The 14157-nt window shown below is 35.8% G+C and overlaps 1 protein-coding gene across 2 annotated transcripts in view; it reads right to left on the bottom strand.

Moving 5' to 3' along the window:
* Positions 1-259: 259 nt before the first annotated feature.
* PLEKHH3 (pleckstrin homology, MyTH4 and FERM domain containing H3) overlaps positions 260-14157 on the bottom strand; it is a 73762-nt gene continuing 59864 nt past the window's right edge. For both annotated transcript variants that reach the window (XM_072403972.1, XM_072403973.1), the window contains 2 exons: positions 13045-13236; positions 260-9819 (listed from right to left, as the gene is read on the bottom strand). In XM_072403972.1, the coding sequence (XP_072260073.1) occupies positions 9706-9819; positions 13045-13236 (306 nt within the window). In that variant the 3' untranslated portion in view covers positions 260-9705. The remainder of the gene's footprint in view (positions 9820-13044; positions 13237-14157) is intronic.

Genomic DNA, 14157 nt, shown 5'->3' with positions numbered 1-14157 from the left:
AAAGCTCTACCTATGTATTTTCCTTCCTATGCTAAATTATACTTTTTTTATTATTTACCACTTTTTATTAGAGGATATCAAGATAATGACATGCACAGGTCAAAACAACAAAATAACAATTGAAGCACAAAAAGAAAAAAGAAAAACAAATTTCTATAAAAGCAAAAAAAAATGCACTTTATGTGATAATTTAAACTTATCTAATGCACTATGGGCTGCTAGACATACTACATGTTTAAAAAAAATCCCAAAGACAAAACATTTTTGAAATATTTTTTTATTAAAAGATAATTTTTAATGAACATACCAGGAAAATGGCACATCTTATAAGGTCAAGATTGTTTTGGCATTTGCACATCTAGGCAGATATCATAAAATAGTGCAAAGGGGAAAACCCAGACATATGGAACACTGGCTCCTGCCAGCCATAAAGTACACAACAGGTTGGCAAATGCTTCTTACAAAGGGGGCACCAAGCTTACAGATTCTAAACAAGCAGCATACAAGCAGGTGTCAGCCATAACAATATTGCTTGTTACATCTTGTAAAGATTGTCTTTACTGCACAAATCCAGAAAATGAACACTCAGGAGACCTGCTGGGTAAAACAGTTTTTAAAATATTTAAAAGCCAAACTTGATTCTGGTCCCCAAAAAATTGAGTTGTAAATTTGCATCATTTGAAGCTTGTGGCTGGCATTTAAATGATGTGCATTAAAAAAAAAATGCTTGCCCACCTTTTATGTTGTTACCGTATTAGATCTGTCAGCTTGAGAAAACCAAGGATTGACCATAAGAGATCTTGTGATATGCTCTAGTATTATCTGGTTACTTGTATTTGACATAATGCTAAATAATGACTCCATTGTGGGGGAGCTGCCCGCAGCTTTGAATACATGAAAACAAAAAAGTAACTAAAAACGTGTATCAAACATAAAATATTTTACATATCCAAGCCAAATACTACACCTAGCAATAAAGAAGTGACCCAGATCCTTGGGGAAGTAGTATAGTCATCTCTCTGGTGGCCCATGTCCCCAGCCTTCTCTTGGTTCCAGCACCGCAGCAATGAACACTACCAAGAGTTTTGGATCCCTGTATCCAGCACCGTAAACTGTGGCACCAATATCTGAACCCTGTGGGTGATGGAGGGGTCATTGGAAGGAACCACAGCATGTGGCAGGGAAATATAGAGAAGACACTGACTGCCAGAGATCACTACAGGTGGGCACATTACAGGAACTCCGGCCTTTGGGGATTTTTAAAAAATCCAAAGGCTTCCTTTAAAACACAAATCCAAACATTTCTTTTCTTGTTATCTAGTTTTTGTTGCTTTTTGTGTTTCAAACCTGTGATACCAGGAAGATTAATAGGAGGAATGGGTATCAGCAGTACAAGGAAGCAATAAAAAAAATAAAGTAAAACAAAAAGTTTTTTTGCTGTCTTAATCCATGGGAAATATTTCCCATATTATCCCATAGCAATAAAAATGTCTTGGAGGTTCTGACCTTCCCCCACACTACAAAAAAATGGCTTTAACAAATCCCACACATTCTTTTTCTGGGAAAAACCAATGTGAAGACACAGTCCTAACATAAATTATACTGATAAGTCGGAGGCATTTTTATAGTGGGGAACTAGCAGTGGCAATTTCATTGCAAGCAGCCATTATGCATAGGTGATAAGAAAACGTTAAAAATGTCATGCGTCACAATGTCATTTGCTGTAAGTCTGGATTCAAACCATTTGCATTCCGTTTAGCGCGTGAAGATTTGCACTAAAGGCACTTAAGTTAGCATGCGTTACTTGCATTTTTTTACAGCAGGACCCAAAAGAACTTCATTCTTTTTTCTCTTTGTGTAAGTTGTGGCATGTTCAAATACATTGCGCTTAGGTGCAACATATTAAATACCATCGCACACCGATACAGTGCACTGATGTGAACTTGAATAATTGGGAATTAAGGCATTTTAAATTGAGTAATACAGGCCAATGGAAGTGATGTAAAGTATCTTCCTTCTGTATAAATACAGTTTGTACATTTAAGTAAATTCATTTCTATGTAACATTCCCTTCATACAACATATGAGTTCCTAGGCAGTTTTAAGGTCACAGTCTCAATGCACAAAATATTGACTCTCTAACCCTAGAATTTAATAAATTATTATTCCCTACACTTAATTGGTTGGCCAGGTGCTGTGGGGCACAGTAAAAGCATAGTCTCTCCAAATCTATTGTCCATCTTCATTTAATATCCCAAGATGCAAACACAACAGAACAAAATATTTAGGGTACATCGTGCTTAACTGCATTACATGTAACCTGTACACGTCTCATGGGATTGATATACTGGCAGTATAGATAACATATGGCTACACTATTTTACAGGATTTAATTGAAATGTTGCTTATAAAATAATTCAAATTATCCAGATCAGTTTTGTTACAGATAATAATACTGTTTTAGGTGATTTTTAAACTGATTGGATGATCCCCTATGTGTGTGCTTAAATGTGTTGGTAACCTTACAGCTCATTGGAAAAAAAGTGCTTTGTTTCTTGAAAATAGCCTGGACACATTTGTTGGCACTCCTAGAAATGATTATAAATAATTAGATTTGTGTGATTTTTTTAAAATTGTTCTCTTTAACGAGTATGACACATGCTACAAATGTGCATTTAGCCTGTTTGACAAGATGAGACAAAAACAATTTTGGCATGTCACATTAAGTCCACAGATAAAAAAAAATGAAGCTTTCAAAGAAAAGAGCACCACTCATGAAACATAGATGAGTCTTGGTAATGTTGTATCTAGCAGAACGCTGATTCAAGAAAATCTCAAGACTAACAAGACATACTGAAAATAAGACCTACTCCATAAATAGGCCCCAGCAAGACTCTTCCGTATTTTTGAGGATGCCCGAAATATAAGCGCTACCCCAAAAATAAGCTACAATATATATAAATACTTATATAAGAGGTGCTCATTTATGGAAAGCACTATTCCTAAACATGAAAAATTGGGGCCAATGGATCTAAAGGAAATGGAGTCACAATAAATTCAAGATGGATTTCAAGGTTCAGAGAGTTATGATGACATTCTAGAATTTGATGACATGACTGTATTTAAATAAATGTTGATTTTTCTTCAAGAATAAATGTGGATTGTTCATGAAAAAATACGACTTCCCCTGAAAATAAGCCCTAGTGCATTTTTTGGAGAAAAAATTAATATAAGACTGTCTTTTTTTCGAGGGTAGGAACAAAAATGCCCAGCATCAGAAATCTCAGTCTCAGTTACAAATCATGATTCCTCTAACAAATGCTTAAAGCATCCAAGAATGACTAAAAACAAAACATTGGATGACAAGTTTTCTCAAACTGGGCCAAACTACCTGTAGATGAATGAGGAAGTCTTCACTGAGAGCTCCATTAATCATCTAAAGGTTGTGTAACAAAACATTAGATTGATGGTCTCATATATTTTGTCCATGCCATTTTCATTTGTGATATTCTTTGAAATTTTGAAAAATTCTGTTGAATAAAAACTCTTAAGTAAATAAGTCTGATTTTTATTTTTGTCATTGAGGGATGCCAACAAATTTATATATATATTTGTTGAATTATTTTTTTGAAATATCCAATAACCCAAACGTGTGTACTTTATTCTGAAGACTTTAGGTATATTTCAGCATTATGCTGTATTCTAAAGGGTAACCATCGCATAAAAGCACACCATAAATAATTTACCAACTGTCTAGCCCTTAGGTAAGTGCATAACATCATAGACAGATCCCTGATTCAGATAATATTTAGATTGTCCAGGCACTTTTCTAATAAGAATTTATGACTGTGAGAGTATATAATATGTGATAAAGAATAAGAACATTTCATACAATGTATAGTAGCAACTTCTTGTATAACCTGTATGTTATTGTGATATAGAAAAAGAAGGATATTCTATAACAATAATATTAGTGATGGGTGAAATGTTAACCAGCACAGGCCACTATTAGCAAACAGCTATTCTATATATAAAAAAATTATCCTCGGATAGGACTTTCCATGAATACAACAGACAGCTACTTCCATTACAAATCAAAAGGTATCCAGACCAGAACTTAACTTTTCATAGTATTTTTATGCAATTTCTGTAAAACAGGTCGGGAAAAAACTAAATCATGTTTTATATAGGGCTGAATCTTATAGACATCTACAATGCGACTTCCACTTAGCTGATTACAGAGCGGAAGACCGATTTTATTAGTCAGTTGGGCAGAAAATAGGCAATAGATCTGCTTGTGTGTTCTAGGTCTTAAGCCTCAAAAATGTGAATATTAGGTTTTTTAGCTACACTTGCTGGTCAAAACTGATGAGTACCAAAAGCAGATACAGAGACTGGTACTGTCCAAAATTAAGGCTCAACTCAGTGTTTATAAACTCTTCAGACTAGAAATACAAAGCAACATTGTTACTTGTTCATCTATACTGTTTCGTTCATCTGAAGAGCCCTTTGATCTGCAGATGAATGAATCAGTAGTGATATCAAATACTCAAAAAAAAGTTTTGTTCCTATTTCACCTTTTAATTTTACATTTTTTTTTAATTTTAATTCCTAACTAGTTTATGCCCTTTTTCTCCGTCACAATTTTATTTTTCAAACAAACTATCTTTTTTTCTTCTTTTTTTGTTTTGTTCATTCATTTTAAAGCATTACAAAAATAACTTTGCAGTGCTTTGTTATAATTGTAGTGTCTATTAAAACACATTTTAGAGAAAAATATGTTTTAGAAGAAATGTATAATTTTTTGATACGTTAACAATAACTCTATTCTTTTCTAGTAATTTATTTGATATGTTTTTTTAAAGTAATTATTTAATGCTATTTTGTCTTTGGATTGCATAAAAAACAAAATATTAGTTGCAAAACAACATTAAAAGCAGCATTATCAGAAAAGTAATAAATTGCATTAGTCCACAATAGAAAGGTGGGTAGGTGAATGCTGCATTGGTTTATACGTTACAAGGCTCTGACATAGTCATGAGGAGGTTGCAAAAAGTCCATGATCTTTGGGGACTTCCTGCCAAAAGGTCAACCAACTAAGGAGTCAAAGCTATTACTGAGAGCCCCGGCAGCACATGCTTACCACATGTTCAATTGTTGAAGAAAACGAAAGATAGATGTATTTGCAGGTTTTTGTGTATTCACATTTCATTTCCAAATAGCAGAAATCACATTGAAAAAAAAGTTTTGTTCTGCTTTAATAGAGACACCAAGTTGCAGTTTTGTGATTGTCTGTTTCTGATGTTCTTTCAAATCTATTTTTATTGATGGATCTAAGGATTGAATTGTCAAAGGGTATGGACAACTCAAACAGTATCTTCCTATTCATACTGAGCTAATATTCCTGTTCATTATTGTGAAGAGATAATGGAGCTTGATTTCGTATGACCACTAAATAAACTGTTTGGGGTAGTATTTGTTTTTTAAACAACTAGCCAGTGACTTAAAAGTGTCTGACTCACATTGTGGCTACCATAGTCCAAACAAAACTTTAAACAGTGACCTTGAACAAGTCTATTTTGAAAGGTCAAATACATATATTTGTAAATTTGCACTAAATAAATTACTAATTTAGCCTAGCAAGATATCTATTTTGGTACTGCTGAAGGATTATTTTTCACAATGGACAGTAGAGCAGTGTTCATCACCACTACTAATAAATGATCATAGGCATCAAGTCTACCTGTGCTTTGTCCATCAAGAGAGGGCTACAGGTTCACGTTAATAGTGATCCCTAGTATCATAGACTTAGCCTTTCTGTGCCCCTCCACTGCTTCTTTCAGCCATCAAGCACAAATAAAATACCAAGTTTTTTAAGGTTGGGGGAAGCATGTGCCTAACGGCCCTTCCAATGCCATGACTGGCCATTCAGTCACCCAACCCTTAGAAGCAGAAGAGGAGACGAACCTTAGCCTTGTGAAATTTGTTACTTGGAGCCCAAAATCTTTTTCCTTCAGGTGGCTGAATAAAGCATTGGAATGGTAAACATAGGTTGCTAATGATGCCTCCCATACTGTGAACTTGTTTCTTTGCCCTGTATGACCAAAACACGGGTTTACTTTTAATGCAAATTATTTTCTGTTAGGTTCAAGAAGGCAGCAGTGGTTTATGTTAAATTCAAAACCAAAAATATAATATATTGCAGCCTGTCGTCTTTAGAAGAATGAAGTAACAAGGATATTTCTGGCAAGATCAACAGGTATTTTCTTTACTTGCTAATATTGTTCTAAGTCTAAATGGGAACTAATGAAGCATCCACATCCAAGCACTAGCACACTTTAGTTTATTATATTTTTGTTCTTGTATTCAGTTTCCTTTTTTCCTGAATGGTGTTTGACATGGGACATATGTTGCCCACACAGTAACTGAGCTTTAGGATAATGGCATCTACTTGATCTGTTCTCACCTATTTCAAACCCAGGTTTTTCTAGGCAAAATACAAAAATAATGGCAACAGAATAATTCTATTTAGGAGCAAAAGAACCAAATATAAAAAAATATATGCAATGTTTAAGCAGCTGATTAAATCTAAAGATAGTTAAGGATTCCAGGGAAGAAAGCTTGTCCTATAAATATGTTTCATGCTCAGCAATACCTTTCAAAGACACTGCTGGCAAACTCCTAGTCTGGGGCTCTGTTCACACTGACGGATGGGAGTGTTGTGGTAATGACTCTCCAACCACAAAGCTTTTTTGGAGTTACTATGCACAACGGCATTAGATATCTGCTAACCTTTTGAAGGTCTTAGAAATGCTTCCTATGCATTAGATGGTCTTGCAGAAGAAGTAGTAAAAAAATTTGTAAAGGAAGAGGAATTATGTCATGTCTTTGTTCTTTGTACTCTCCAGCCTTGGTTATTTGTATTTCCATAAACATCAATTTATTTCTACATTGCTTCAACTAGGTCAATGCATAGTTAGGTATTTTAGGGTGTTTGAATACTTAAACAAATAGAAATAGAACTGTTTGCTAAATGTCAGGGTGAACATAGCCTAAATAGTCTGCTTAAATAGCATAAACGGCTGCAGTAAGCATTATAACAAACATATATACAATGCCAAATATCTCAAGTCTCAAAACTTCTCTAAAACGTTTCATACAGAACTGTTATTGGTATACAAATCTTGTTTACATAAAGTAGCCTGTATTTTAGGGTTACTGGTCCTTAAAAAGGTTATTCCTCCCAAAATTAACTGGTGAATCTAGTGGACTTGGTATTTAACTCCAAATGCCAAACATATTGGGGATTGATTTACTAAAGTAATGGAGAATGTTCAGTTTCACTTTGTGAAATTTCCATTTATCATCATGGCTAAGCTAAAGTTAGGTGTACATTCACTTTGGAAGAAGAAAATTAAAAACAGTGTACGTGATTAAAGTCAGCAGAATTCCATATAAAATTCACTTTGAAAAGGCCATGGTCACATATATGAAAGGATGTCAGCCATGGAGTAATTGCCCTGCCATACTCCTTCAAACTGATAGAGCGTCAAGGTGGCTTTGATGGTTTTCAAGTGCTTTCATTCTTTCTCTATGGGGAGCTGCACACCAGATGCTGCTGGAAGCCTCAGCCCAGCAGATACAATTAAGGGTGGATAGGAAGCAGAATCCGCTCCACTCCCAACCACAACCATGTGAACAGCCTATAGTTCTTTAGTAAAACAACTCTAATGACTATAAGAGATAGATTGTCTTCTTCTGTCTTTACCCCCAACCGTGTCAAATAAGTGGATGTTGCCTTGTAACATAATAACACATCGATATCCGCAAATGTAAAAACAACATACATAACTAAAGTGCTTTTGGAACATAAACTCAGTTTTTCCCTTATATAAAGCATGTTAAAAAAAAACATAACATCAATTCTTTTAAACACAATGCTGGACAAACAATATTTATAAAATATGTATAAATGGATATGTTGTTTTACCTCCCTGGAAGCATAAATCTTTCTGCCTATGATACTTAGGAGATCCTGTCTATACATGGATAAAAGGGACTCAAGACCAGGCTGAGATGGTAATTCAAACTTTAATATTACTGGGGTTAATTTATGTTTTTTTCACACAACTTGCACCCAGGATTTACATATTTATGTGAAAGTTAGGTAAAAGTTGTATGGGTGAAAACATTTATAAACAGACCAGTGTATTACACCCTCTTTGTGGCTCCAATCCAGGGATTTGCAGATGTAAAGTTTGGAAGCTGGTACAAGTACTGTACATACTGGTACAACTGCATACTTCCGAAATTAGGTGTCCACCCCATTAAAGTCTACAGGGAGTTTTGCCAACATCTGTATGATAGCAGCTTAAAATGTAACTCTCCACATGTATTCCCTTTTGGGTAATAAATTTACATTGCAAGGATTTTACCAAACTCTGTAGCAGATTTCTGCATTTCTTCGCATTGAAGAAATATCTTTATTTAATGAAGACCTTTATAAAATAACTCTGACTAAGTAGGTCTGGTTTATTATATTCAGCTAGTGCACTTTCCATGCTGCAGTGTCCGCATCCCTTCAGAGGTAATTAAACTTTAGGGAGTTTCTCACTTTGAAATTTATATTGCAGAGTGTTCTGCAGGGCAATTCTACCATGAGATTTTTCCTACCCAAACAGTGTGTCTTAAATTTAACCTGAAACTTAGTGCAGATTTTTGGGGAAATCAGTGAACCAATCACAAAACAGGAAATTACATTTCTTTTCACATTTCTGTACACCAGCAGGACACCTCCAGGGTGCCATCTTTTTAGAAGATTACAATGGCTACAGACTGAAATGTAATAGAAATTTGTAATCATTAGAGAACCCAACCAGTGATCACGCACATTGCTGCCTGGGACAAACTTTGTTGTGACCCTAACTTTGCTTTGTCTTAAGCTTTGGATAACTTGTTTGGTGGCCTCTGGTTCTGTTACCTGGGATTACCTCTGTAGAATTCTCCTGTACTGGGTTATCTGGGGATATATTGGTAACTTGTCTCCCAAGGCTGATCAGGGCCTTGCTAGAGGTGAAGAGTGCAAAGTTAGTTTGGGGAATTGGCATCTGGTGAGCTCTGATGCTAGACCAGGGCCTTACAGTAATAACATCAGATACAAAATGACTTGTGTAACAGTTGTATATTGTAAATGTATAATATTTTATATGCCATATTTATATATATATATATATATATATATATATATATATATATATATTTTTTTTAAAAGTAAAAAAAAGAGTGCCAGCTCCCAAAACATACACTTCCATGGAGGTAAGCATGATGCCCAAAACTGCATTGAATTCACCCTGATTTAAAGACCTTTTCATCCTATATTTCGTTTCTGGTGGTAAACATGGTGCATATATTTCTGGGTGAGTAAATAGCTGAACTTGTGGAAAAAAAAAAACAAAAAACACCATGGCAGGACCTGAGGGGTACTAGGAAGAGAAATCAGTTTTTGGTTTGATAGAAAGCCTCGTATTCACTTCTTGATCTCTGCATATGACATAGTCCTGTCTGCGTTTGAATTCAAGTCTCGGTTAACTCACGAGGGCAAACTGAGCAGACGACTGCTAATGACTGTTTTCCTCCCATTTGCCAATACAAGGAGGGGCTGAGCATTGCCAGCTGTCATATTCCAAAGGTACCAGGTCGGTCAGATCACACCACCTCACTTGTCTCTTCAGATACATTGCTCTCATCTTCCACTGTTATCTGAGGCCCAGAACTGATACAGGTGAGGTATGTATTAATCAGCTGAGCAATCTCATCCACCTGGAAAGAAAAGAGTGTGTGTCATTATTTATTATTATAGATGCAAACCCTAAATTGATTATGTTTATATAGTTAAAATGTTTGTATTACAAGCAATTGTGTCTTTTCCATACCAACTTGTTTCCTTTTATTCCATCTCGGCAATCTCCTGCACGGACCATGCCGGCACAATTTGTGCCATCGTAGCCTCTACCAAAAGCCCATGTAATAGCGTGACAGGAGCACAACTAGGCGTTCACACAACAGAAAGTGACCAAATAAAATGACCTTTATAGGAAGCATTATTTTAATAAATGTTGTAAATCTAACTAAGATTAAAGGCAATGTATATTACCATGTTTCCTTTTGTGGTTAGGCATATAGGACTATTTATCAATTGGTCCATGTAAATTTAAACATGTATCCAAGATTTGCCCATTTTCAGATATGGTTTTATAGGAAAATGCAGGATTTGGGTGGAAGTTGTATGATCCCTATAGTATATTGAAAGTTTGCCTAATCCTGTAAGTAATCCATTTATATCACCTATGCATTTTACAGGTACACATTTGTTTGAATATTTAAATGCAAATCAATCAATGTTGTTATAATGTGTTTTGTCCTAATGCTTATGTGCTTATATTCTTATACCTCAAAGGAATGTATTTAGCTTTTTTCAATTTTCTTCTTTCATTTGTATACATACTTTAATAATTAATACACTATTTAATTAAAGCAGAACTAAATTGCCTCTGGTAAACTAGAAAAATATTTAATTTCCCTTGATGCAAGATATTCAAGCTCACATGACTCTTTCCCTTAAATGCATAGTCTGCCATTTTCCCTTATGTCATTGTAACTGTCCTTTCTTCCTGCTCCTTAGGGTTGGCCCATGCATGCGCCTTATAAAAGAAAAAATAAAACAAAAGGCTGATTCTGTAAAAATTTGCATTTTAGTTCCGAGAGTTCACACAAGCTATATAGGGGACAGCTGGGAGGGACCGGCTACCTTACAAATGCCTAGGAAGAAGCAAACAAGGCAAAAAATGTAAGTGTGAATTTACATTAATTGGGTTTAGAAATGTCGGTTTTCATTATTCCCTATTATTGAAAATACAAAGCTGCAGCATTCAACTTTTTCTGGGGATAGGTCTGCTTTAACTGCAAAGTTAAGAAACCTTAAAAAGTTAATGATCTGTTTGTGTCTTGTCAGTTTTTTAAAGCTATGATCACACAGTAAATGATTGTTGCCTGGGATCCTCTTTGGTGAAAATCTAGCATGTGTATAGGGGTCCCCCAATGTCATTTAGTGATCTGCCTGGGTGGATTACTAAACGACTGAACGTGGACGACCACTGTCTTATCCTATGGAGCACGGTGCTCCCTGCTCATCTTCCCTTCCTCCCCTCTCCATTGAACTGTACAGCACTTGTTTGTTCTGCTGGCACTGGAAACCAAACTTTAAGACATATAGTTCATTTCCAATGATAAAAAAGGCCTGTCTGTATGCAGGTTTAGTTTTCCATTATACCATGATTTGTGCTTTAAACAGCCTTATATTCTAACATTACCATTGCAGGAAGCCCCTTAATATCTATGCAGCATGGATCTGTCTCCTAATACATGCTTAATAAATCTATGCTATTCATTTTTTAAGGAACACACATTCCTGTGCTAGCTCCTGGCATAGGTTTGGAATGTGTCTGATTGTGTTAGGTAGATACACACTTACAATAATCGTCTAGTGACAGAAGGAACAGATGGGCGGTGTGCAAGCTGTTTGTTCTATGAAGAGGTGAATGGGGCAATCAGGAGGGACCCCACTGCATCCTCCTCCATAGGAAACAGAAGTAGTTGATAGCTATAAGTCATTCTGTGATCAGATAGGAGGGTTGACTGAGAGACATTGGGAAAAAGACATTGTAGAGGCACTCGATTTTCATCCAAGAGGTTCACAAACTTTTCATATTACAAAGCTAGCACATCTAGTTTCTGTACATAGTCCCCACAATAAATCTGCTTCTGAAGGCTCATCTCTGTTATTAGCTAAGAGATCTTGTAACAAATGGAGTTTATTAAAAACATTGTTTATTCTGTCTGTCTCTAGTTTTTCCTGAGTACAGAGGAAGACAGATCTATGATACATTGCTGGTTGCTCAACAATGTGCCGAACAGTCAGGAATACCCTAAGTTAATAAATAAATATTTCATTTTTCTGTAAGAGAGTCCAAACTCCTCTTTGTTTCAGTTTTTCACGGTTTCATAATTAAATCCCTGAAAAATAAATATGTTAACCTGTCATTTTAATATTAAAGGCTGATGTTGATGTTCAGACCAGCAGTTAAAAAATGTATTGTTTAGAGCTCCAAGACATTAAGTGGTAGCAAATATTTGTTCAGGAGTGTAACAAAAGCTTTTTAGGCATTTGCTTGAAGTTAGAAGTACAGGTAGTCCCCGAGTTAAGGACATGTGAAATACGGAGAACTCCTAGATACAAACATTCTTCCCTGCTTGTTCGTGTATAGGACGGAGGCTGGATAAGTGGTTTTTGCATGGCTTGGAATGACTTGACAGTCTTTCAGTTCTGCAGCCTCTTGTAACTTTTTAATGACCAAGACAAACTCTGCAGTTGTTTCTTCTATATCAAAGCACAGCATGCTCAAGAAGGTAATAAATGTCTAGGCTTCATAAAGTTTTCTGTTTTTTTTTTGCTTTGTTTGTGATCAACTCACAGTTTGAAGAGTTTATACTGTAACTGACACCACACTGTCTAATAATATGTTGAGACAAACATCTGACATCCTAACTGCATTTAATAAAATATTGTACCTGTTCCAACTTAGAGAACAAACCTACAGCCCTATCTTGTATGTACCCGGGGACTACCTGTAGTGTTTTTTCCTTCTATATGTAATTACATAATCCATGTAAGTGGGAGGCTGCATGTAGAATCTGAAAAACCTTGTGGAAATGCTACCGCAAGCAAACATCTGAAAATTTAGGAAACACATGAACCAGTTTAATCTAATGTTACCTTTCATAAGAGGGTAGCTAAATTAGGTTAACCACAGCAGTACAGCTTAAAAAACACTAATCTGAAGTTAGCTTTAGTGTTTGTGTTTTGTGATTTTACACAACACTGGAAATATTATCAGTTGAAATTACATAAAGCAGAATAGCTACATTTCCTCTGAAAAGTGTCACATAAGTAGCTACACTCAAAAATGTTTTATATGCAAATCTCACCTTAGAAGTTTCAAAGGTCATCTCTTTCTCTCCCACAGACACTTTAAAAGTGGAGCTGTCTGATACACCGAAAGATGTTATCTGTTTGTACTGAATGTTTTCAAATGGCTCCACTTCTCCGTGCTTGTAGAGGCTTAGGGAGGAAGCGCTGACACCCAACCATAGCCGCTGTGAGAAGCTCCCTGCCGAACTCTGGTAAAAGATAACCATGAAGAAACAGTTATTTTCTTACAAATCATTACATTTATTAGACAGAACACATATAACCATAAACATAATTTTTAAGGGGTGGGGGCGTAAGAATACATGAATATCACCACTTAATAGGAATTGGCATACATGATAATAATATGACACAAAATCGAGTTAAAAATGTTTAGCATACATTAAAAGCTGGGTCATGTATGAAGAGGTTGTGATAGTAATCATACATATGAATTTTAAATGATTTAAGGGGTATCAGGCTATGCAATATTTTATTGAAAGCGGTGTTTGCCAGAAGAATGTACAGAAGAATGGGGTATATGCCTGGAATGTACTATAAATGCTAAATCCATATATCAGCTGAGCAGATATGACCTGGAAAATGTCCATTTATCCAATAATATACACAGCATACGGGGCAGCCATTTCTAACCTGGGTTCTATGGAACCACAGGGCTGCCCCAGAGGTTGTTAGGGGTACCCCAAACTATGGCTGAATGACCTCCCCATTGATGATGCCTGCAGAGGTCAGGGCCAATACCATTTGATAGACCTAGCTGCACGACTAATAGACATAATTCTAGCCACCACTGTACAGGGACATTCTTTCCACTGGACACCAATTTTAGGTGCTTTTTGGTTTCCATTAACTTACAAAAACTTAGTTGTTGTAAAGTTTCCATGTCCAATACTACCATTCCAGAAAAAGTACCTTACACAGCAACAATTCTCCTTCCTTCCTTCCTGCCAAGTCTCATCTCTCTTTGCTTCTGGAAGTGTCTAATAACTGTCCAAGTTGGCCCAGTTCCACCTCACCTCCTCTGTCTACCATTTATGTATTGGGCAAGGATTGGAAGGGTAAAACTAAAGAGAATCACTTGAGTGTCTGCTATCACATTCAAAATGGTG

The sequence above is a fragment of the Pyxicephalus adspersus genome, chromosome 3 (assembly GCF_032062135.1).
Source record: "Pyxicephalus adspersus chromosome 3, UCB_Pads_2.0, whole genome shotgun sequence".
Classification (NCBI taxonomy): domain Eukaryota; kingdom Metazoa; phylum Chordata; class Amphibia; order Anura; family Pyxicephalidae; genus Pyxicephalus; species Pyxicephalus adspersus.
Note: the sequence above shows the minus strand (reverse complement) of the source record. Positions and strands in the feature narration are given on the sequence as shown.